This window comes from Erigeron canadensis, chromosome 5 (genome assembly GCF_010389155.1).
Source record: "Erigeron canadensis isolate Cc75 chromosome 5, C_canadensis_v1, whole genome shotgun sequence".
NCBI lineage: Eukaryota > Viridiplantae > Streptophyta > Magnoliopsida > Asterales > Asteraceae > Erigeron > Erigeron canadensis.
The window spans coordinates 19,192,091-19,218,644 of NC_057765.1; the positions used below are offsets into that span (position 1 = coordinate 19,192,091).

At 36.6% G+C, this 26,554-nt stretch overlaps 2 protein-coding genes and 1 long non-coding RNA gene across 3 annotated transcripts; all 3 read left to right on the plus strand.

The window, feature by feature from the left end:
- Positions 1 to 4,961: 4,961 nt before the first annotated feature.
- On the plus strand, positions 4,962 to 9,881 carry LOC122601312. The gene is made up of 8 exons (XM_043774080.1): positions 4,962 to 5,252; positions 5,403 to 5,939; positions 6,040 to 6,315; positions 6,395 to 7,321; positions 7,369 to 7,655; positions 7,870 to 8,041; positions 8,141 to 9,181; positions 9,255 to 9,881. Exons 1-8 carry the CDS (start codon positions 4,962 to 4,964, stop codon positions 9,879 to 9,881), a joined length of 4,158 nt encoding a protein of 1,385 aa, XP_043630015.1.
- A 7,843-nt stretch (positions 9,882 to 17,724) lies between these two features.
- On the plus strand, positions 17,725 to 20,723 carry LOC122598913. Its single transcript, XR_006323777.1, has 3 exons — positions 17,725 to 17,824; positions 19,713 to 19,782; positions 20,528 to 20,723. It is a non-coding gene; the product is annotated as an uncharacterized LOC122598913 (long non-coding RNA).
- Positions 20,724 to 24,566: 3,843 nt separating this feature from the next.
- LOC122601314 (period circadian protein-like) lies at positions 24,567 to 24,968 on the plus strand. The gene has a single exon (XM_043774081.1). It carries the CDS (start codon positions 24,567 to 24,569, stop codon positions 24,966 to 24,968), a length of 402 nt encoding a protein of 133 aa, XP_043630016.1.
- Positions 24,969 to 26,554: the final 1,586 nt, after the last annotated feature.

The window sequence follows — 26,554 nt, forward strand, 5'->3', positions numbered from 1 at the left end:
TTTTGCTTTTTTCTTCAAAAAACTTTCCTCAGTGATTAAAGCATCCTGGAAAGCTTTCAGATATGCAACCTCCTCTTCTCGTAGCAACGAATTGAAAGGGTCTTTATCAATTGCCTTTTGAACCTCGTCTAACTCTAATCTCAAGATATCAATATTTTTGTGAATATTACCATGATCAAACATAAGCTTGCGTAATGGTTGCTTTAATACTTTGAGCTTTTTAACCAACATAAACATCTTGAACCCAACAACTTCATGCATCCATGATTGTCGAACGACCTCCTTAAATTTAACATTATGGACCAGAATATTAAAGAATTTAAAAGGCTTCGGTTTGAACCTCACCTCCACAGGCATACGAATAACAGCAGGGGCACCAATATGATCAGACAGTCGATAAGGTAAAAATATAGCAATAGCACCAGCAAACTTGTCTGAAAACTCAATATTAGCCATGATACGATCGATCTTTTTAAGCAAGTCATCCCCCATTGGTTTTTGGTTCCAAGTATACTTCAATCCCACCATATTGACATCAACGACCTCAATAGTATCAACACAATCACGGAATTCCCTCATTGAAATATCCACCACTTAAGGCCCTACAGTTTTGTCTTCTAAATAAAGTGAGGCATTAAAATCCCCAAGAAGACACCAAGGTCTATCCTTAACAACCAGTTTATGCATACACAGACTTTGCCAAAGCGGTCGTCTATGAATGTAATTATTGTGTGCATAAATAAAAGAGAAAAACAGCATAAGTTTAGCTTTTTTAATATACACTTGTGAATGTATCACCTGATCAGTTTGGTTGATAACCATGACATCCACAATATCAGGATCCCAACCCAAAATGAATCGAGACCCCTTAGCACATAAATTGTTATTAGATGTACACTGCCATCTCCAAAGCAGATTAGAACACAATTTATCAAGTCTATCCGAAGCCACATAAGATTCCAAAATAGCACAAACCACTAATTTATTTTCAGAAATTACCTGCCGAACCTCTTTTGATTTTAGGGCTTGGTTCATCCCCCTAATATTCCAGGAGGCTATATTAATCATTGGATACCACTGCAGCAGGAGTGCTTGCCCCTATGGAACCCAAATTCTGATTATACTCCTCATACTCATTGTAAACATCCTCTACTTCATCATCATCACTCTCAATATTCCCATCACTCTTTTGTATATTACTGGTTGACCCCGAATTAAAATCAGTGTTCAGAGCTTCATATTTATTATGCAAGACCGGACCAGCTTTTGTATTCGAATTTCCACCCACAAATGAGTTCTTCACAGGTTGAGGCTGCTTTTTCCTATAAATAAGCTGAGGAGCGGGTTTATTAAGCTTAACCCATTCAATCTTTTGAGAACCCTTACCCTTTCTCTTCTTTTTTATCACTTCCTCATAGCCATCATCTTTAGGTTGTGCCTCAACAGGTTGTACTTGCTTTGGGCATTTCTGATCACTACGACCAAACGTTTTGCAAGTAGCAGACCTTGGAGGCCTCCACTCATATTCGACCTTTACCGTTTCCTTAGTAAACCCCGTATCCTGCATGCATGGAATAGCGACAATCACATTATCCCTTAGTTCACTTTCTGCAGATACTTCAATCAAAGCACGAGCATAACTATTACGTCCCCATGATTCCAAGCATGTGCTACTAGTATAAGATTCCAGCATCATAGGCTTTCCAATTTTAGTAGCAATTACACTCAAACCATCTTCTGAGTATGCCACAAGAGGAATATTTGATATCTTAACCCAAACCGGAATCACACGAACTTCTGATTTGGTTAAACTAACATTTGGTGAGCACAAATTCAAAATAATTGGGTGTGACCTGATTAACCATGGTCCTTTCTCCAACACCTTGTTCATACCATCTTTTGTAGCAAACTTAAAAAAGAAAAATCCCACACTATTCATCATAAGACGTTCAATACCAAATTTCGCCCAAGTATTCTTAACATACTGCTCTACAACAGGAAATGCTAATCTAGTACCCAGAAAATACCCATATAAAGTATTCTCAAACCGAGAATGTACTTCTTCAACAACCGACCTGGGAATAACTACATCAGCTCCCTCCACTTCACCTTTCAAAGATAAAGACCTGAAATTTGCAACCCTTGTCACTTTTTCAGTTCGCACCGCACCAGCATAAGTCTTTTTCTCAGGTGTAGGAGGCTTATTAGCATTATCCTGATTATCCTCTCTAACCAAATGCGCCCCATTTTCCTTCTCCAAATCAATAACAGTCTCAGCAATCTTATCAACAGGAATTTCAAAAGTAGGAGCACCCATAAACGACACTTTCTTTGGATAAGGAGACCCAGGAGTTTTATTAGTAGCAGGACTACCACTTGGCGTATCTATCTCCCCTACTTTCTCAGAAACCCTAACTGGAATTTTATTATCATTTCTTTCCTTCGCATTAGGGTTTTTAAGAATTGATCGAACCGGCAAACGTTTCCCATCAATACTTTTAATCCTAGTAGCAAGCCCACCCGCCGGGTGTTTAACAGTCTGACCTCTCTCCATTAGCACAAAACACCATGCAACCTAAAAGAACGAAACAATAGTAGAAAAAAATGAAACCCTACCCTAGACGATAAACCCATAAAAAGTTGATCAGTCCCCTTAATCAATTAACAGGCTCAATTAATCTCGCTGGACTAATCAAGTTAGCCGCGATCACAAGCCTAGTAATCAATCAGGGAAAAAGATGACAACAAGATCAAGATTAAGAGGCGGGACGAAAAACCCTAAAAACGTAAAAAACTAAACTAAATACAGAAATTAAGTATGATTACATCACCATAGAGATACAATGACCACACAAAATCCCCATAATCAGCCAGAATTCACGAAATTAGGGGTAACTTAGAATTTCTTGTATTTAAATAATGTAGTTTAGTTGTATTTTTAGTTCTTATTTTTATTTTTTCTTTATTTATTTTATTTTATCTGTATAATAAGTGTCAGTTTGTAGGGCCAACTTGTAACACCCATCGTTTAAAATCAAGGATTTCCAAAAAATTTTGCTTAACGACGTTTAATAATAGCGGAAAAGGATCTCATATAAATCTATCCATCCGTAACCGGATGAAACATTTGAAAACATTTGGTGTTGCTGGATGCATCATTGAAATAATAAAAGAAAATCCAAGTCTTGGCACCAACATAAATGCCAAGCATTATTACATGGTCTTAAATGATAATATCGTGAATGAAGTAGCCAAACAAAAGGCTAAGGGTAGTCTAAGCATTAAAAACATAAATGCTATCGTATTTAATGTCTCTACCCCTCACCAAGGTATCCTTTCTCTAGCTCCAAACTCACCTAATCTGATGGCACAACATTTTCTAAGAGCAAGTGTTAGCTAATAAAATAGCTAAGTAAGAATAACATATTTGAAAACATATGCCGATTAGATATATTAACAAAATCAAATCATCGTTATATGTTAATATCACATGAGCATCATAACATAAGAAACATCAGGAATATCATAAGCATCATATAGCATAACACATTAGGAACATCATAATCCTAATTGTGCCTAACTTTTCTTACGTAACTTTCTTTACTTTTTATCTTTTCTTTGTTTCTTTGCCTAGACGTAGGCTAAGTGACTTATGCCACTTACATAGGGATGTGGGGTTGTGTGTAGGCGGTCAGAGACCATACAAGGAGTCCTCACACCCGACACGATGAGTAACCATAAAGGGGTCCATCGACGTCATTAAAGAAAGACAAAGTCATTTCCAACTAAATAAATCGTTTATGCTTTTACGCATTGGTGGTTAGTTACTCTACCCGGAATAAACAAACATAACTATGCCACAAGGAGCAACTCAAGTGACCACGTATGCACTAGCTTTACAACTAGCACGGGTTAAGCTTAACACAACTTTATTTATTGCTCGAGACTTATTATCTTTATACTAGATTAGGCTACACTTTCACCTAAACTAGTCACATGTTTCTTTCTTTTACTTTAATATCAACTTTGGCTACACTTTCATCTAAGTCAATCACATAACATCATTTCTTTTGGGCCCTTAAGGTGCACGTGAACATGGTAACCCTAATCAAAGGACTAGTGACTAAATGATCAAGCCACACATGCAATCATTCCTTAAGCATATCATCATTTCGTGATGAAATAGCATAAGCATAACATCATATCATAATCACATTATATAAGTATAACTTCACATCTGATGTGAAATTAAGCTGAAATACTCAGAGTCAGACTGAGTCAACTCACAAAACACAAGCACAGCGGAATTAGAACTATTTTTGTATGATTTTTTGGATTTTATAACAAACACACCCAAGCTGACTATATGAACAAATAGTACAACAACAATGAAACAAATAAACAATGATAGATAAAAATCGAACAGTTCCGGTTATAGGTGCAAGATCGTTTTAAGGTTTTGAATATGGCAATTTTTTCCTGCTTACCCTATTTCGATTTGATCATCTTGTAAATATGTCCCTATCATAGATCCTTGAATTCTCGTGAGTTTGACGGTTTGTTGACGTGCGTGTTTAAGGTGTCTTCTCGTTTTAGGGTTTGCTTTCTTTTCTTTTTCACCCGACGTTTTCTCTGCTGGTTCGACTGATTGGTTAGCAAACTGGGTTCTTTTGGATTGCTTTCGACGTAGCATATCTTCGAATTAACCTGGTTTTCTAATTGATTTTGTTGACTGTCAGTTTGAATTGTCGTTTAGGGTTCTATTTGTTTGCTGTTTGTCATACTTTCTGTGGCTGTGCGGTTTGATGGGGTAGTATTCTTGGTTTCGTGGTGTTTGAATGAGAGATTATAGTTTTAATTTATCAAATTTTTGCAACTCGCTAAATAAATTAAATAGTTTGAGTAGTAGAAAGCCAATTAGGGTTCTTTCGAAGACTGCTTCGCAGGTGAGTTTTAATATTATGGAGGACAAAAGTAATAGTACTGAAGCTGGAGCAGCTACTTCGTCTAAAAATGTTGATAATGAATCGTTTAATAAGGATTTGCATGGGCATGATTCTCATCCTGACAATGTTGATGCAAACAAGGAGAAATCGAATGAATACTTGCATGGTGAGAAAAAGACTAGTGGGTCGTATGCAGCTGCAATGAAGAAGAATGAGACTGTTAAAAAGGTAAATTTTCGTTTGATCGATGTGGAATCTGTTACAGAAGGTGTCGATTTATTGATCCCTCTTGCTTCTGTTATTGAGGTTAATAGTCGATTTTCAAATTCTCTCTATGGATATTTCTTGGGGGATAGGCTGGCTTTTCCTATTGTTGAAATGTACGTTAAGAATGCTTGGGCGAAATTTGGCTTGAAAAAGGTCATGATGAATACGTAGGGATTCTTTTTCTTTCAGTTCGAGTCAAAGGAAGGAATGCTTCAAGTTTTAGAAAAAGGACCATGGATGATACAGTCTATACCAATATTCCTAAATGAATGGACTCCTAATATTTCACTGGCTAAAGTGGACATGACCAATGTTCCGGTGTGGGTTAAATTGTATGATGTTCCATTGGCAGCTTATACGGAGGATGGTCTAAGCATGTTGGCATCCAAATTGGGTCGAGCAATTTTACTTGATACTTATACTAGTCATATGTGTGTGAACTCTTGGGGTAGGCACTCGTATGCAAGGGCGTTGATTGAAATTGATGCTACACGAGGTTTTAAAGAGAACTTGGTAATTGGCATTCCTAATGTAAATGGGGAGGGATTTTCCAAGGAAACGGTGTCCATTGAATATGAATGGCGACCACCACATTGCACTCATTGTAAAGTTTTTGGCCACAAGGATAATAACTGCCCGATGCAAGTTAAGGTGGTTTCTGAAAATCAAAAGGAGGATGATTTTATCGAGGTTAGTAGGGAGAAGAAGAGAAATAGTGGAAAGCAAGTGGGGGAGATCAAATTTCTCTAAGCCTAAACCGAAGTTTATATATCTAGAGAAACAAACTGGACAATCGACAAAAGGTGAGTCGAATTCTCATAAACAGGCTCCTAGTAAACCTGTCTCTAATTCATCGACTTCCTCTAAAAATCCATCAAATGCTGAAGTTAGTACGAGTAATCCTTACTCGGTGTTAGATGAGTTTGGTGATAAGGAACTTTCAATGGATGGTTTCAAAATGCAGAATTCTGAAAAGTTGAAGAACAATGCTCGGGATTCGAATATTTCATTTGGTAGTGATGATGATGAAGTGGAAGACGTGTATGATGAGTATGCGGATTTTGTTAAGAACAATATAGGGGCAAGCACTCCTAAACAGCCGGTTTCGTTAGATTGTTGTTGAAAATCAATTATGTGTTTGTGCAATTTTAGAATCCCATGTCCTTTCTAATAATCTTCAGAGCCTATGTTCTAAGGTGTTTCCTAGATGGAATTGGGCTTCAAACGCTAGTTCTTGTGTTAAAGCACCTCGTATTATTTTGGGATGGGATATTAATGTTGTTGATATTATAATTGTATCTCAAACTGATCAGGTTTTACACACCCAGATTATTTTCAAGGATGAAAAGAAGGTTCTGTTGTGTTCTTTTGTTTATGCCCACAATCGTTATTCTCAAAGGCGTGAGCTGTGGCGTAATCTGGATATGCATAAGGTTTATGTCCATAATAATGCATGGTATATTTTAGGCGATTTTAATGCAGCTTTAAACTTGGAAGACAAATCTTTTGGAAGCTCTAATGTGGATATTGCCATGAGGGAATTTAAAGATTGTGTTGATGCGATTGAGGTATCTGATGTTAATACGGCTGGTTTACACTTTACCTGGAATCAGAAACCACAAGGTAGTGATGGTTTGCTTAAAAAGATTGATCGTATTATGGCTAATGATAAATTTCTGGATAGTTTTATGGGTGCTGTGGCTGTCTTCCAACCTTATAGAATATCTGATCATTCTCCGGCTATTTTGCGTTTGCCAAGGAAAGTTAAGTTTGTGCCTCGGCCGTTTAAGTTTTCCAATGTTCTTATTCAGGATCCAGGATTTAGCCAAGTGGTTGCTTCGGCTTGGACAACTGACGTGCAAGGATTCCAAATGTATTGTGTGGTAAAGATGCTAAAAAGTTTGAAGAAACCTTTACGTAAACTTCTGTATGATAAAGGAAATCTGTATCGTAAGGTAGAACTGTGTAGAAAGGATTTGGATGAGGTGCAAAAGTTGCTTGATTCGGATCCATTTAATTCTGTGATTAGGGAGGACCATGCTACCTGCCTTAATGCCTTTAATGAAGCACTTCTGGATGAGGAACGGTTTTTGAAACAGAAAGCTAAGGTGAATGGTTAAGGGTTGGTGACTCTAACTCGGCTTACTTTCATAAGGTTGTCAAAGGGAAAACAGCTTGTAATAGGATTGATACGATTTCTGACTCTAATGGAAGGCTTCTTGATGGTGATGATGTAAAGAATGCTTTTATCGCGCATTATACCCAATTTTTGGGTCAAAGTGCGCCGGTTTCAAGACTAAATTCTCTACATTTATTCGATAACAGATTATCTCAGGAGCAAGCTTTGCTAATGATTTCTGAGGTCACTGATGAAGAAGTGAAAAGTGCCATGTTTTATATGGGAGATGATAAATCTCCAGGAGACCGGATGGATTTTCAGCTGTTTTTTTTTTAAAGCAACTTGGAGTATTATTGGTGCTGATGTTATTAAGGCGATTAAAGAATTTTTTTCATCAGGCAATTTACTCAAGGAACTCAATCATACGGTTATTGCATTACTTCCCAAAGTTAAGACTCCTACTTTTGTCACGGATTTTCGACCAATCTCTCTTTGTAACGTGTTGTTCAAATGCATTACGAAGATTTTGTCGAACAGAATAAAGAATTCTTTGAAGGATTTGGTTAGTGATAATCAACTAGCGTTTGTACCGGGCAGAAGGATTACTGATAATATCCTTTTAACTCAAGAGTTGATGCACAATTATCATCTCGACCGGGGTCCCCCTCGATGCGCTCTCAAAGTCGATATTCAAAAGGCATATGATACGGTTGATTAGGGTTTTCTTAGGCGCATTCTTTTTGGTTTTGGTTTTCACCCTCGCATGGTTTCTTGGATCATGGAATGTGTGACTACTACTACCTTTTAGGTGTCTCTTAATGGTACTACTCATGGCTATTTTCAAGGTAAGAGAGGTCTTCGGCAGGGTGACCCTCTGTCTCCGTATTTATTTACTTTGGTTATGGAAGTTTTGAATTTGATTCTGAAGAGACAGGTTCGAAACTCTAATGGATTTAACTATCATCGACAGTGTGATAAACAGAAGATCATTAATCTTTGTTTTGCGGATGATTTGTTTATCTTCTTGCATGGAGATGTCGAATCAGCAAGGGTTGTAAGTAGAGCTTTGAATGAGTTTAAACAAGTGTCGGGCTTGGCACCCAGTCTCCCAAAGAGCACTGCATTTTTCTGCAATGTTCTTAATCATGTAAAGGTTGCTATTCTAAATGTTTTACCTTTTGATGAAGGCACTTTACCGGTTAAGTACTTGGGTGTCCCTTTGGTGTCTTCAAGACTGCGATATCGTGAGTGTAGGGGGCTGTTGGAAAGAGTGCAACAACGTATTAATGATTGGAAGAACAGATTTTTATCATTTGCAGGTCGCCTTCAGCTGATCAACTCTGTTATTGCTTCTATGCATGTGTATTGGTCTTCGGCTGTCATTCTTCCCTCTCAAGTTATCCACGAAATTGAACAAATGATGAGAAATTTCCTATGGAGTAGTGGTGAATATAAACGGGGTCAGTCCAAAGTTGCTTGGGAGGTTGTGTGTCTTCCAAAGACTGAAGGAGGATTAGGTATACTATGTATTGAAGCTTTCAATAATGCTCTAATTTCGGTCCATATAAGGAATATTGTAGCTCATAAGGAATCTCTTTGGGTTCGGTGGATTCATTCTTACAAGTTAAAAGGACGATCGATATGGGATGTGCCTGCTCGTGGCTCCTTGTCTTGGAGCTGGCGGAAGATACTACAGGTGAGATGGTTAATTCGTAAACATTTGTGGTTTGTTCTTGGTAACGGCATGACTGCTTCGGCATGGTATGATTCCTGGAGTTCTCTGTGTCCTCTTTCAGATCATTTATCTCCTAGGATGATCACTAGTGCTGGATTTTCTCTCAATGACAAGGTAGCGGATATTTATTGTTGATAATACCTGGAAATGGCCAAGCAAATGGACGGATAGATTCCCAAATATTCAGATTCCTGTTTTGAATACTTTGGAATTGGATCGACTTATGTGGAAAGATTCTAACCAAAATCTGCTGGATTTTTCGGTCAATGTGGTGTGGGAGGATCTACGTCCTCAAGCTGCTGTAGTGGATTGGTTCCCGATTGTTTGGTTTAATCAGAATGTACCGAAGCATGATTTTATCTTATGGCTGATTTATAAACAAAAGTTGAAGACTCAAGACATTATGGCACATTGGGATGTGAATAGATCTCTTTCTCTTTGCTGCTCATTGTGCGAGCTACAACCGGATTCTCATAACCACCTGTTTTTTGAATGCCCTTTGTCTTCAAAGGTTTGGAATTCTGTCAAGTCTAGAGCGGAGTTGAATAATGTTGCTCCAGATTGGATGTCTATTGTTGCTGCAATTCTTCCTATAGCAAGCAAGTCCTTTGTGCAAAGCGTTGTTGCAAAACTTGTTTTGGCTGCATCTACATACTTTATATGGGATGAACGCAATGCAAGATTATTTCGTCAACAAAAAAGAACGAGGGATCAATTAATTGGTGCTATTGTTGAGACAGTAAGGCTCAAACTCCTTACGTGCAGATTCAAGAGGACAAGGCGTGTTGAGCGGTTCTTAACAGCTTGGGATTAACCTGTCTCGCTAATTCGTTAATGTGTTATTTTGTTTTCTAGCTGATAGTGATCTTATGTCTAGTTAGGCTTTGGGTTTTGGCATCTTTTTTCTTTATGTAATCGCTTTATGCGTGGATGTGCTGTAAAGCCAACTTGGTATTCAACCAAGTTGCCTGTTCTTATTTGTGATGATATAAAAGTTAGCAAGGGGTGACGGCCTTTACCGAATAAACAATGATAGATAAGAATCTAATACTTGACTCGTAAAGGACTTAACCACCAGAATCAAATACAAGAAACACTCCAAAACCACCACTATATTTGATAAAGGCTGAGCCACCACAAATACAGATAAAAGTAATGAAGATTTTAAGATCTCACGACAATAATCTATAAAGGCAATGCCACCAAGATTACTGATAAAGTGACCACTTCAAACCACCAAGATCAAAGATCCATAAAGATAAAGAAGATTTTTAAAATGAATAAAATTCAGCTCTATCAAACTTTTATAAACACACTCTGATTTTTACAATAAAAGGTAGCCTCTATTTATAAAGGAAATACAAGGGACAATGAATATTCTACCCTAGACAACTAGTACAAGGGTGTTATAAAACAACCAATAGGAATAGAGAACACAATATGCAGCTATAGGGTTGGGGAAGGTTCTCTCTTTGGTCCCCACTTGTATTCTTATTCTCCCAGAATCAGGTGTCACCAAAACAAGACAAAAATACACAACTGTATTCTTATCCTTATTCAGATTCATTTAGAACAACCACACACACGTGCTAATCACATGACTTGACCTGGTTATTGAAAGCATCAAGTTAGATAAGTGTTTGAAAATCCCGGGCTGATTCAGTTCCAAGCTAACTCTGCCCAACCTAACCCAGATTGAACGAATTTGTGAGCTGATCTTCAAACTTCCCCCCACATTTCAGTCTTTCCTTTTAAGTAAGGTGAATCTTAGGGGGCAGATAGGATCACCAATCATCTTCCCAAAGTGTGCCATCGAGGGAGTTATCATCATGGCTTGAGCTGAGTCCAAGCTGACTATGTCTGAACTGAGTTCAGGGTAACTCAGGGGCATTTTCGTATCATCCTCCCCCTCTAAACTTGGACTTGTCCTCAAGATAATCATCCTCTAGGTATGGCATCAGATCACCAACATTAAACTTACTTGAGACTGAGGTATCTTCAGGCAGCTCCATTTTGTAGGCACTTTCTCCACATCTTTCCAACACCTTGAAAAGACCTTCAGCTCTAGGCATCAGTTTACTCTTTCTCTTTGAAGGGACTCTTTCCTTTCTGAGGTGGAACCAAACCAGATCTCCTGGTGCAAAAGTAGGTTGTCTTATATTCTTGTTTGCCTTGGCCTTGTAATCAACATTCACCCTCTCAATTATGGCTTTGACTTGTTCATGGAGTTTCTTTATCTCCTTAGCCCTACTTTCAGCTTCTAAACAAACTTTAGGTCAATGGAAAAAGGAATCATGTCTATGGGTGTTAGTGGATTCACACCATAAAAAATTTCAAAAGGAGATTTTCCAGTGGAATAATTAGGAGCTCGATTGAAAGCAAACTCAGCTTGAGGGAGCTTCAGATCCCAATCCTTCAAAGTCTTCTTCACTAGTGTTCTCAGTAGCATCCCAATAGTTCTGTTTGTTACTTCAGATTGACCATCAGTTTGGGGATGGTGAGAAGTGCTAAATAACATCTTAGTACCCATCAGCTTCCACAATGTCTCCCAAAAATAACTCAAATACTTTACATCTCGATCTGAGACAATAGTTTTTGTAATTCCATGAAGTCGAACTATCTCGTGAAAGAATAAAGCTGCTACTGTAGTGGCATCATTAGTAGTGTGGCAAGGAATGAAATGAGTCATCTTTGAGAATCTATCAACTACCACCATTATAGAATCTTTGCCACGCTAAGTCCTAGGTAAAGCAATAATAAAATCCATACTCAGATCTTCCCAAGGCTGATTAGGAACTGGAACAGCAGAGCATATCTTATGAAAAGTAGACTTAGCTTGCTGACAAGTAGAGCATCTCTTGACTATATCTTGCACGTCTTTTACCATAGAAGGCCAATGAAAATGTTCACCTAGAAATTCCATAGTTTTAGTAATTCCAAAATGACCAGCCAAACCTCCTCCATGTGTTTCTCTAATCAACAAATCTTTGATAGAGCCTTTTAGGATACACAGCTTACCATTCTTGAACAGAAATCCATCTTGAATAACATAAGGCCCTTTAGCTTCATTTGGAGATGAACAAATAATAGAGCCAAAGACTGGATCAGTTTCATACAATTCCTTGATAAATGAAAATCCAAGAACCCTGGACTCCAAAATAGATAGCATAGAATGTCTTCTTGAAAGAGCATCAACAACAACATTAGAAGAACCAGTCTTATGCTTGGAGGCAAAAGAATACGTTTGCAAAAAGTCAACCCATTTAGCATGTCTTTGATTCAGCTTGTGCTGCCCATTAATGTACTTGAGAGCTTCATGATCAGAACACAAAACAATCTACTTTGGTTTTAAGTAGTGAGACCAATGATCAACAGCTCGAATAATGGCATAGAACTCCTTATCATAAGTACTATAATTCAGCTTGGATCCATTCAGCTTCTCACTAAAGTAGGCAACTGGTTTTCTATCTTGTATCAACACAGCTCCAATGCCAACACCACTAGCATCACATTCAAGCTCAAAGAGTTAACCAAATTTAGGCAAAGAAAGGACAAGAGTTGAACTCAGCTTCTCTTTTAAAGATTCAAAAGCAGCCTGAGCTGACTTAGGCCAACTGAACATCCCTTTCTGTAGACAGTCAGTTATAGGAGCTACAACTGTAGAGAAACCTCTAATGAACCTTCTATAAAATGATGCTAAGCCATGAAAACTTCTGACTTTAGTAATAGAAGAAGGAATGGTACAGGATCTGATTGCTTCAACCTTGGATGGATCCATAGAAATGCCCTCCTTGGAAACCGCATAGCCCAATAATACAACACTACTAACCATAAAATTACATTTCTCTAACTTGCCATAGAGTTGGTGTTTTCTTAACAGCTCAAACACAGCTTTCAAATGTTCCAGGTGTTCCTTCTCAGATTGAGAATAAACCAGGATACCATCAAAGTATACAACCACAAACTTGCCAATAAGAGGCCTCAACACTTCATTCATTAATCTCATGAGCGAAATATGGTATTCAACGTGTCATGATGAACACAAATGGGTTTTTCTTTTTCAAATTTACAAATCAACAGGGTATGCAAGGTGTGATAGAGGGTGGTCCATGGATTATTCGTAATACGCCTATATTTCTGAACACTTGGTCTCCATCTGTTACTCTTAGAAAAGACGAAATAAAGAACGTTTCAGTGTGGGTCAAAGTTCATGATGTTCCATTGGCTGCCAATACGGAAGATGGTCTAAGTATGCTTGCAACAAAGATTGGAATTCCAAAATTACTTGATATCTACACAGCTACTATGTGTATGGAGTCATGGGGGCAGTGTAGTTATGCTTGTGCATTGGTAGAATTATCAGCCAAGAAGGAATTAAAAAAATATTTGAAAATGGCTATTCCTAACATGGAAGGGGAAGGATATGTGAAAGAGACGATGTGAGTCGAATACGAGTGGAAACCCCGACATTGCTTGACATGTAAGGTTTTTGGTCACGATGGTGAAGGCTGCCCTACTAGGAATAAAGGAAAAACTATAACCACCGTCGTTGATGAGGATGGGTTCCAACAAGTAAAAAAGAAGAAAAAAGCGAATTTTTCCGGGTTTCCTGTTAAGAAACAGAAACCTCAATTCGAGTATAGGCCTATTCAGAAAACTCATAACAACTCGAATAATGCTAGTTCATCTGGTACAAAGAGTGCATCAACTAGTAACCCACCTCGTAGTAGCGTACCTGTCCAAAACAAATATGATTTTTTACAAGGTAATGATGCTGAAGTGTTTCTGAATGATGATAATGGTGTGATACCGAAGTCGAATCCTCATCAGATTGGAAGTGATGATGATGAGGTGGAAGTCGTTTATAATGAAACTGGTGCATATATTGCACAATCTGAGGGGGCAAGCACTCCCGGACAAAATGACTCTCATGTTTAGTATTGCGTCATGGAATATTAGGGGCATCAACCACTCCCCTAAACAATCTGAGGTTCAGTAGGTAATTAATGAGAATAAGTTATCTGTCTGTGCTATTCTCGAATCGCACGTTTGTGTCTCAAAATTGGATATGCTTTGTAGTAGTGTGTTTAACAATTGGAGGTAGACCACGAATGGCCATGTTTGTGATAAAAATGGTAGGATTATTTTGGGTTGGGATCCTAATGTTGTGGAGATTATGGTGATTGCTTAATCTGATCAAGTAGTCCACATGCAAGTTTTCCTTAATTCTGATAGGAAAACTTTGTTTTGTTCTTTTGTTTATGCTCACAATTACTATATACATCGAAGGGAACTGTGGAATAATTTGTGTATGCATAAAAATTTTGTCCAAAATAAACCATGGGTCTTATTTGGTGATTTCAATGCTACTCTTTTTCTTGACGATAACGATGTTGGTTCATCTCGTACTGATAAAGCAACAAGAGAATTTAAAGAATGCGTTGATGATCTGGAAGTTGTGGATGTTAATAGAACATGATTCCACTTCACATGGACCCAAAAGCCAAAAGGGAGGGGTGGGGTGTTGAAGAAACTAGATCGAATCATGGCCAACCATGTGTTTTTGTCTGATTTCGTGGATGCTCATGCTTTATTTCAACCTTTTCGAATATCGGATCATGCACCAGCCATTTTATGTTTCCCGTTGGTGACAAAATTCAAGCCAAGACCTTTTAAAGTTTTTAATTTTCCAGTTTATCATAATAATTTTAAGCAGGTTGTCTCGAATGTTTGGAATACACAATATGATGGTTATCCTATGTATAAGCTTGTCAAGAAACTTAAGTCTTTGAAGCCTTATTTGCGCAAGGTTTTGTATGACAAAGGAAATTTGCATGATAGAGTGGAAAAGCTAAGGTTTGAGTTGGATGTTGTTCAGAAGGCTGTTGATAAGGATCCATCCAATTTAGATCTGAGAGATGAGGAAGCAGCTTACCTACATGCCTGTAATGATGGTGTTATTGATGAAGAATGTCTTTTAAAGCAAAAAGCTAAAGTTAATTGGCTTCATGTTAGTGATTCAAATTCTGCATATTTTCATAAGGTAGTCAAAGCAAGGCAAGCTAGACATAGAATTGATTCGGTGATTGATGCATCTGGAGTGAGAATTGATGGCGAGGGGGTTGGAGCTGTCGCCCATTATAAAGCTTTTTTGGGTGCTCTAGGTTTGATTTCTGATCTTAATACTCAAGGTTTGTTTACAAAAAGATTGTCTGATGCTAAGGAAAACGCTATGATATTACCGGTGTTGAGTGAAGAAGTGAAGCAGGCTATGTTTGATATGGGTGATGATAAAGCACCTAGTCCGGATGGTTTTTCAGCTGCTTTCTTCAAGCATGCTTGGGATATTGTTGGATCAGATGTAGTATCAGTTGTGCAGGATTTCTTTCGAAGTGGTAGGATTTTAAAGGAGGTTAATCATACTGTTATTTCTTTACTGCCCAAAGTTAAATCTCCTTCCGATATCACTGATTTTAGGCATATATCTCTTTGCAATGTCATTTTAAGTGTATTACGAAGATTATTGCAAATAGGATAAAGGATTGTGTGGGACATATTGTTTGTGATAATCAATCAGCTTTCCTTCCTGGTCGTAGTATTTCAGATAATATTCTTTTGACTCAGGAGATAATGCATAACTATTATTCGGATAGAGGAATTCCACGGTGTGCTTTTAAGGTTGATATTCAAAAAGCTTATGATACAGTTGATTGGCGTTTCTTGAAGAACATTCTGCTTGAAATTGGATTTCATCCTTTCATGGTTCATTGGATAATTACATGCGTGGCTACGTCATCTTTTTCGATTAACATAAATGGTTCTCTTCATGGTTTCTTTCCTGGAAAAAAGGGTTTGAGATAGGGTGATCCGCTTTCTCCATACTTGTTTACCCTTGTAATGGAGATCCTTACTTTAATTTTGAAATGAAGGGTACGTGAAGCGGAGGAGTTTAGTTTTCATCCTAAGTGTGCTGAGCTTGATATTATTAATTTATGTTTTGTTGATGATTTGATTATATTTCTACATGGAGATGTTAATTCAGCAAGGGTAATTATGGAGGCTTTGGAAGAATTTAAAGGGGTATCAGGTTTGGCGCCAAGTATTCCTAAAAGTACAGCTTATTTTTGTAATATTCAGAATCTGGTTTAGCGTGATATTCTAGCTATTTTACCTTTTGAGGAAGAATTGTTGCCTGTTAAATATTTGGGTGTGCCTTAGGTTTCTTCTAGATTGATCTATAATGACTGTCGAGAGCTTATTGAACGGGTAAAGAACAGAGTTTTGGATTGGAAGAATAAATTCTTATCTTTTGCTGGTAGGCTTCAATTAATACAGTCAGTTCTATCTTCGATGCATGTTTGTTGGAGTAGTATGTTTATGCTCCCGACAGTCGTTATTCATGAAATTGAACAAGTAATGAGAGGCTTCCTTTGGTCTCAAGGTCCCCTTCAGAAAGGAAAGGCAAAGGTTGCTTGGGAGGTTGTATGCCTACCGAAATCAGAAGTAGGATTACGTATTCAAAGACTTCATGATTTTAATGTGGCTCTGTTATCTGTGCATGTATGGAATCTTATTACTAGAAAAGAGTCTTTATGGGTGCGGTGGATCCATATGTATAAAATAAAAGACAAAAGTTTTTGGGAGATTCCTTATCGTGGTAATATGTCTTGGAGCTCGAGAAAAATCCTTCAAATCAGACCTATCATACGTCGACTTTTCTAGCATCAAATTAGGAATGGTGACTTAGCATTGGCATAGTTCGATTCTTGGTGTGACTTAGGTCCATTATCTAACCTTTTTTCTTTTCGTGAAATTTCTTCTGGAGGGTTTCATATAAATTTGAAGGTATCTGATGTGCTAAATCGTGTAACAACCCTCATTTTTATAATATTATATATGTGCTAGTTGTGTTGCCTATGATCCCGCAAGCCATAGATATATTAGAAGCTAGTAGATAATGCCCCTAAATTAGCAATCTAAAGCTATTATTTAGTTCTAAATTCAATTTAAATAAAATACCATTGAACAAAATTTATATGTTGATCAATCAAGTTATGTAAATAATAAAGCGAGTCGCACAAGTTGAGATAACAATAAAAAATTCTTACAAATGTCCAACAATGTAACCACCAAGCCAACTAAATAATAGTTTTAGATTGCTAATTTAGGGACATTATCTACTAGCTTCTAATATATCTATGGCTTGCGGGATCATAGGCAACACAACTAGCACATATATAATATTATAACAATTCATGATTTATATAATTTATTAATTAATTTATAAGTAAAACTATACTACACATATAAAACAAATACATATAACTTATACATATATACTTACACAACTTTTATAAAAGAAAAAAAAGAAAGAGAAAAACCCCTTCATTCCCCCTCTTGGTCGTCCCCCCTTACACACCCACAAACACTTTTCATTTCAAATTTTTGTATGCTTTTAGTCTTGGAACTCACCACTCCAACACACACTACACACCTATTTCACACACACTAATCAATTCTCTCTCAAAAACTCCTTCTCCCTCTTTTCTTCATCATTTTCAGTAGCCCCCATAGCAAGAAAATACCAACAAAATCAATTAAAACTTATAGTAATAATAAAGGTTCTTGCAAGATTAAGTAAGGGTTATATTAAGCTAAGGATTAAGGGTTATTTTAAGATTGAAATAAGGGTTGTTGGAGGCTATATAGGCCACGAATTTTCTGCCATATTTCTTCATCAAAAAGTGTTCTTCATGGGTATATATCTTCATCTCTTTACTAGATTAATCTTGTTCTTGTTCATATTAAAAAGGTTTTATCAAAAGTTCATGTTTTCTTTTGAATATACACTTGATGAGGGCAAAGTTGATAGGATCTTTCTTTCCATGCTCATGCATGTTGAATCCATGAAGAAAGATCCAAGGATTTAACTAGTTTAAGAGCCAAAAGTGTAGTTATAGATTATATAGCTTTTAAAATGATTTTTCCTTTCAAAGATGGTTATATTTATGTATATTTTGAAGATATGATTTCTGGAAATTTATAGAAAAATATACTTTTATGGTTGAATAATTAGATCTATAAAAGTTTGCATCAAAAAGTGTGGTTATAGGATGATAGTTTGTAAAGAGACTTTTTGACGAAAGATGAATATGTTTTATATAATTTTTGTGTTCATATTTTCTGGAATTTTTGAAGAAAAGAATATTGTTTTGTAGTGGAATGAAAGATGGATAAAGATTTATTGTTAAAAAGTTGAGATAATTGCATGCTTGTTAGATTTAAGAAGGTTGGATCTTTTGTTGAATCATGAGATGAGGCTAGGCTTGTTCTAAGTGAAAAATAGATTAAAAGTTATGTTAATATTCTGGAAAAATTTGTAAAATGTCAAGGATATAAAGCTTGAATCAAAACTTGTTAAAATATGCTTGAAATCGTTAACCGAAAGCATGCAAAAATGCATTTTTAGCACACACTTGCACTTTGATCAAATGAACAAAATAATATCATAAACTTACTGGAAATAAAGTGTTTTAAAGTTATAAAATTCAATTCATTTGATGTATGGCAAGATTAAGCTCAAAAATCGCCTTTTCAGGTCAAATAATCACTAACCGAATACACAAATTTACACATATCACACCACCACCACTACCATGACTTGGAACACCAAAATATGATGAATATTCTGGACAAAATGAAACAAGGACAAAAACCTATTTTTAAGTACTTAATTTGCTTGATAAATGAGGCAAAAATCACTATTTCGGTAAATGATTTTATGCTTAAAAGTCCTCAAAATACAAAGACACAAGAGAGGTTGAATTGATATACATTTTTATTGATAAAATTTGCCTAGAAAGGCCTGAGATTTTTGGATAAGAACTTGTGTGGTGATTTCCAAGTGTTTCTATGATTTAATGGATTAAATGGTAATTAAAAGATATATAAATTAATTAATAACTTATATAAATCATGAACTTGACTAAATTTACATAACCAATGGTAAAAACAACTAAAACCTACTGGAGAAAAATAATCACAAGAAAAGAACCAAGTTTTATATAATTTAAAAGTAAATAATTAAGTAAAAATCACTAACTAATCGCTATTATTAAATAAATAAAAATAATGCTCAAATAAATGTATAAATTCTAATATTACAAATTTAAAAGCATAAAAGTCAGTAGATAATCAAAGTATAATTATCCATGATTTTTAAAGACAATTTAAGAACTTAAAAATAATTATAAGAAATTATTTAATTAATAAATGAATAAAATGAATAAATAATTAATTAAATAATATTAAATCAAAGAAATGATTATAAATCAGAAAATATACTTTAATATCAACATTATGACATACTAATGTCAAATAATATTATTAAGCAAAGTGTACAAAGGAAATCATACGTATCAAAGCCAAACTACCGAAATTCCAATAGACGCACAAAAACGTATAATGCGAAAACTACTCTTACCACCAAATTCCGTTTAACCAAATAATGTGGACATCATAATGTACATAAGTTCAATAATTAAGCAACAACCAAATATGAGCAAGTCTACTAGTAATCATCTCATGATCTAACACACCAAATCATGCCACGCGAACTTACGTCGTGAAATTATATTATGATTAGGCTTGCTCGGGAATCAACACCTCTAGGCCAAGGAAATCTAATTTGATCAGCCCCTAAACTCTTCAATCAAGTGAGTCATAGCCCCCTTTCAAACTCTTTTATGTGTTTTACTTTCGGGGTGAAAAGCATGATTAATAAAGTTACTTTTTATATATGAAGTGTTTCTTGAAAGAAAGTTTGTGATATGGAATTATATTGTAAGTTCAATTTGTTAAATGTTATATGATGAGCTTGAGTTCTGTCAACCCATTTTCTTTCGGTACACTACTATTTACTCCGAAAAAGGGAGGCCTGTAGTTAGATAGTTGCGCAACTAGGAGTCGTCCACCCACCCAGAGCGTAACGGTGGAAGGTTGGTTGCCTTCGTGACAACCATCACTTCCAGTTTAACCAGCACGGTGTTCTAGCTACTTAAGTTTAATCGGTCGTCTCCATGGCACGACCCCAAATATAAGTAAGGCACTTGATTGACAGCTTGTGCAAAGAAAAGAAGTAATATGATTGACAGCTTGTGCAAAGAAAAGAAGTAATATAATGTTTGGACTTGAAAATGGTAGTAGTAGTGGCTCAAGTATTTACTCATCAAAAAGAATATTTAAGCTTTGCCCTTGTGGCTAAAAGAAATTAGAGTTAATATGATTGGATATTAAGATTTGAACATACGATTTTGGAAATGAATATTCGTAAGAATACTTGAAAGTCCTTTCTTTGTGACTTAATATCTTGGTTATGATTGAAGTATGAATTGTTATTAGTTACAAACCTATGAACTCACTCAACTCTCGTAGTTGACACTTTTTCTTCATGCTTTTCAGGTTTAGAGCAGTAAATAGCTTTAAGGACCGCCTCTTGGACGATGTACTTGTTTGTTATGCGATGGCTTGTATGCGATGGCTTGTAATGCAAACAATTATCTTTTGATTTGGATATGGTTTTTGTTATAGTATTTTAAAAATGTTGATTTGAACTATGTAACCTTATGATTTGGGATGATGTTTAAGACTTTCATGATGATGTTTTCTATTTAATCTTTTGTACCATGTCGTTCTGTGGCATCTCGTGCTTCCGCCTTAGTCGGGGTGTTACAAATCAAGCTTTCAAAATATAAACTAGAATCACCTAAGAACTAGCTACAACACAGTATCGGGCAGTGTACTCGACCGTTTGCAGTATAGTTAAAAGGTAAGGCCGTGTTCGTTCTCGGGGATTGGATTGAGCTAGTTGTATGATTGAATGGTTTGGAAAAACGGGTGTTTGCTTCAAAAATATTTTTGACAATAAAGTTAAATTAAATTTGAAAGACAAATTGCATTAAAAGTAAAGAAAGTCTCAGACAATATAAACGAAAGTCATCCACCTTGAATTCACTCGACTTCAAATGTGATTGCATTAAATTAAGACCAAATTCATTTGAGCTTAAGGATAGTCGTGAAAAGAATAAGGTGCTCACGTGGTACCACCAACCGTGAACAAATCACCAATTCACCTAAGTTACTAGTTAAATTACCCAAGCCGATACCACCAGTGTGACAACTGTCATCTGAGCGTATTTCCCCGAAGTACTTTCCGGTCGTATTTTAGTTCGCTTCGTTTATGTACGTCATTAGTTTTTAAGACTTTATCATTTGAATAAATGGATTTATATTTTATTCGGGCTTTATGAACATTTAGACTTTAGGATAATTGCACGTGGACTCGAAAACGGAAGGAATACTAGTTGTTTTGTGGAAATGCCAAATTAAGTAAAATACTTAAAATTAAATCAATTAAAGATTTAATGAACAAATATAGACATTTATTATCGTTGGAAAACTATTGAAAAATTACATTCAAATATGTCAACAAAATAAATTTACGGGTCATGAGTCTTCTTGAATTGTCGAGTCAAATGATATTTTAGAAGGTCAAGTTGGTCAAACTTGGTCAAAGGAAGGAAAAGAATAAACAAAACCCTAAAATTCCCAACCCTAGCCTCCCATTTTTCATTTCCCTTTCTCACACACACCTCCTCCTCTCTTTCTCTCTTGTGGCCGCCCCCCTCTCCCTCTCTAAAAATTTCGGCCGACCACCTTCAACCACCATGAACCACCATCAATATTCATCATTTTTCTTTATTTTCTTATAGATTTTGGTAAGTTTTGAATGAATCTATGATTGTTCAACAATAAAAATCCGTTTTTGTATATATATGAGGCTATATATATATACGAATTTTTATATATTTATGTGTGTATATTTTCGGTTATGAATCTTCTTCCTCCTCTTGAATCCGAAATCTTTGTATATTATATATATTCGGTTATACATATGTATATATATATATAGATTCGAGTTTTTGGAAAGATACATATATATTTTCGGTTTTGCTATGAAAACTTGGATTTGAACCCGAAAAGTGTCACTAAAACATATGTATTTTGGTTTTGGTGTATGGATATGAGTATGTATATCCGAAATCTTTTAGATCCGAAAAGTTATGAACCGAAATTCTTAAATCCGGAATGTTTAAACCCGAAATCTTCCAAATCCGGAAACTATGATCCAAAAACTTTTTAGATCCGAATTTACATATGATTTTTGGGTTGTTTTCGGTTAGATCTAGGTTAGATCAGAGTAATAGTCGCATGTATCACTTTGAAATCTTGTTCCTTTCTTCTTTCCAGTCGGATCTAGACTTGTTTGTGGTTTTCCGTTTTGGTCAACGCCGGTCAAACCGGCCAGAAAATGTTTTTGGTTCAAAAATTGGATTTGGGTATTATTTTGTTATTTTAGTCAAAATTAAAGTCTTTTTGAATAAAGTTAAATTATATATTTGATTCATTTTTAAATTAAATCCCAACTATCATGATAATGGAATTAATATGGATGTATATAAATATATACATATATAAACATAAATAAATATATACATAACGACTAATTTAATTAGATTTACATGGTATTAAATTGATATGGACATATGATATACATACAAGGATTTATTTAATATGGACTTATGACTATAAATATATATATCCAAGGACTTTATAAAGACAATACAAATCATACGACTTTCCGAATTTGACAAATTATACCGTGACGTTCCAAATGAACACTTGACGAGATATAAATATAAGACATGACATTATTATTGGACAATTTATAAGGACAACAATACTATTATATATATTATGACATTTGACAAGACATAATGGCATTTCCTAAGACACTAGTTTAAGACATAGACAAGTACAGTCAAATTTAAGTACTTACTGGGTGACTTGTGGACAATGTAGGACTTTTGGACAGATAGTGAGCCTGTTTCAGGTGTATCTGACTGTTCGTGTTCTTGTTTGTTGATCTAGGATATCTAATACTTGTGCTGCTTTCAAGTGAGTTTCGTAGCCCCTCTTTTTACATATTTTGGGGTGAAAAGGATACTTGTTCTTTTTAAACAGTTTGTCGATTTCTGTTTATGTTCAATATTGAGCTTGTGCGTATAGAGTTACTTATGATTTTTGACGTACTTCTGTTCTTGATTGTATGTATGTGATTATGTGCTTGATGGTCGTGCTTATTTGACGTGATTATTGTGTGTATTGGAGACTTGAGACTTGAGACGTTGGACTAAGGCAGGTAACGTAAGACCGGACTTTGAGACATTGAGACTTGAGACTTTTGGACTTATTATGTCGTAACTCTGCTCGTTATATACTGAACTATTACTTGTTTAGACTTAAAAGAATCGACAAAAGACTTATTTCTTGACTAGACGTTGGACATAAATCCTACGAACTCACCAACCTTTGTGTTAACACGTTTTAGTATACTTTTCAGGTGCTAGGCTTGGACTTCGGAGATTAGAGCTCCGTTATTTATTGTTAGACTTAAAGGTTGTTAGCCTTGGATTATTTCTTCATGGACTTGTTTGTGATAAGCTATTTTAGCACTGTTATGACTTAAACTCGTGTTTTTGGGAATATATTTATTATATTCTATTTCATTTACTGGTATCTATGTAATTCCATGTCGTGCTGTACTTTTCATGACACCTCATGTTTCCGTCAACGGTGGGGTGTTACAAAATGGTATCAGAGCCGTGGTTGTAGAGATTTAGGTGGAAAGACCTAGACTATAACCTAAGAACCCTGTATAGCATTTACAATAGGAATCATAGATGCATTATAGACGTGCTAACGTTGCTTATATTTTGAGTTCATATTCTATTGAGACTTATTATCCCTTTCCTTATTTGACTATGACTATCATTTGGTGACTGTGTACTTTTGGTAACTGTGTGTTTTTGGTGCTGTTGTGATTATTTATGTGTAATAGAGCAAGATGAAATGATGGCACTAACTAGTATTGCAGGAAAGATAGCAAGGAAAAGCCTGATCAACTTTCTGCGATTATCTCCCTATTTTACGATAGTTTTTGACCTAATGGATTGCACTTGTAGTGAGAGTGTGGTAGCAATCCTGGATGCTTAATGGGTGTTGGTTGGGTGGAGGGTTAGCCGCTGGTACACCCTGTATACATACCTAGCCAAAACCTAGAGAGCATATCAGTACCGTGATCAGACCTTACATTAGATGTACTAGGGGTGTGGAGGGTTAGCCGCTGGTACACCCTGTATACATACACCACTAGTGCAACGGATATAGGTGTTAGATTCGGACCACATTTTAACTGCGATTTAAGGTTATACATTATTAGTATATATATATGTATTGCATTGGCATGAATTGCATGACTAGTTATGTTCTAGATAGCATCCCATAGACCATAAGACGAGAGGGCTTACTAAGAGTATCTTGTGATATTAACATCGTCGAGTGTATTCTTTCCCGACTAACGATGCGTGGTTATAGGACAATGGCGAGAACAAGATCTAGTGCTGGAACTAGCGGCGGTCGTGGAAGAGGCCTTGCTGAAAACGAAGACTCTGGCCAAGGTCGTGGTATTGGTCGAGGGACTGGACAGAGTGGAGGTCGTGGTATTGGTCGTGGCACTGGGCCTGAGGTAGTTCAAGGTGTTGGCTGTGGTGCTGGTTGTGGAAATGAACATGGTGTAGGTCGAGGTGCTGGCCGTGGCGTTGGTAGTGGTGCAAGCCGCGGTTGCGGCCAAGGTAATGGTCGTGGACGCGGTCGTGGTGGAGCTGAAAATGAAACTAATAATGAGCAAGCTGGAATGCAACCAGACCTAGCCATGACTGCCATGATTACCCAAGTGGTTAATACTATACTTGCACAAAATGCCAAAATGCACAAAATGTAGAGAATGAAGATGCTTAGTATGAGGATGCTCAGTATGATGATGCTCAGTATGAGGACGCAGAGAATGATCAGGATGGTGAATATTATGAAGATGTTGATCAAGGAATTCGAATTGGGAATGTGCCAAGGGGACCTAGAAGTGGTGTCAAGACTTGTACTTACAAAAACTTCAAGGATTGTGGCATGCAAGAGTATGATGGTAGAGGTGGAGCAGTCAATTTTATCCAATGGTTAGAAAAGATGGAAGTTGTGATTGGTATTAGTGAATGTACTCCTGAACAAAGGGTTAAGTATGTGGCAAACTCTTTCACTAAAGATGCTTTGTCTTCGTGGAATACCCAGTGCCGAATCAGAGGCAGATTAGCGGCAAAGGCGATGTCTTGGTATAACTTCAGAGAGTTGATGATGAGAAAGTTTTGAACAGCAACCGAACTGGTGAAGCTAGAACGAGAGTTTTTGGAACATAAGATGGTCGGTGCTGATCATGCTAGATATACTACCCGTTTTAATGAACTTTCAAGGCTCGTTCCACATTTGGTTGAACCTAAGAACAAAGGTATAAAGAAGTATCTTCGTGGGTTAATTCCTCAGGTTAGGTCGACTATGGCTGTTGTTCACCCACTTACCTTAGAGGAAGCTATATTGAGGTATGAAGCTATGATAGAGGAGTTTGTTCAGTGTGGAACTATTAGTGCTGTTGGGGCGAAAAAGAAGGAAAGCAGTGGGACGAGTAATAATAAGAAAGTTTGGTGATCTGATGGGAAAAGACAAAATAGAGGCAAGGTATTTGGAATGACTGATGCTGGCAAAAAAGAATATGTGGGTCCTCACCCTAAGTTTACCAAGTGCAATCTTCACCATGCAGCAAATCAGAATTGCTTAGCATGTTACACCTGCAATAAGACTGGGCATTTGGCAAACTATTGTAGGGAACCAAGGACTCAAGTGGCACCATTGAATAGAGCACCATTGAATGTTGTACCATTGAATCAAAGAAGACCAACCGGAGTTCGTGGGGGATGTTATGAATGTGGGGCCACTGATCACTATCGGAACACGTGTCCTCAATGGGTTGGGCAACAGGTTTAAGTGGCAGTTCATCCTAACCAGCTATATATTACTGGACCCAATCAGAATAGGGGCAATCAGGCTCCAGCTGCTAGATGGTCATTATGCTACCGTTCTCTTTGATTCTGGAGCTGATTATAGTTTTGTCACGACTAGTTTCGTTCCTTTATTGAGTGCAAAGCCGAGGCCTATGTATTTATGTTTTGACGTAGAAATGGCTAATGCTGGGTTAGTCAGATTAGACCAAGTCATCCGTTCGTGCACATTAGTTCTTAATAATCATGCTTTCTTTATTGACTTAGTACCTTTTGAAATGGGGAGTTTTGACGTTATTGTTGGTATGGACTGGATGTCTTTGGTCGATGCGACGATTCTATGTAGTGCAAAAATTGTTAGAATTCCCTTACCAAATGGCGAGATACTAGAAGTTCAGGGCGAGGTCACTGATTCTTTTGAGGGTCGTGTCATGAGTGCGTCTGCTAAAGAGGTTAGCTTGATTGATGTCCCCATCGTTCGGGA

Excerpts from the sequence above, each read along its gene's own strand:
- LOC122601312 (XM_043774080.1), top strand. The coding sequence starts at position 4,962 with ATGGAGGACAAAAGTAATAGTACTGAAGCTGGAGCAGCTACTTCGTCT. Across the intron at positions 7,656-7,869 it reads GACCGGATGGATTTTCAGCT|AATAAAGAATTCTTTGAAGG; the intron begins GTTTTTTTTTTA and ends TTTGTCGAACAG. Across the intron at positions 8,042-8,140 it reads TTCAAAAGGCATATGATACG|GTGTCTCTTAATGGTACTAC; the intron begins GTTGATTAGGGT and ends ACTACCTTTTAG.
- LOC122601314 (XM_043774081.1), top strand. The coding sequence starts at position 24,567 with ATGGCGAGAACAAGATCTAGTGCTGGAACTAGCGGCGGTCGTGGAAGA.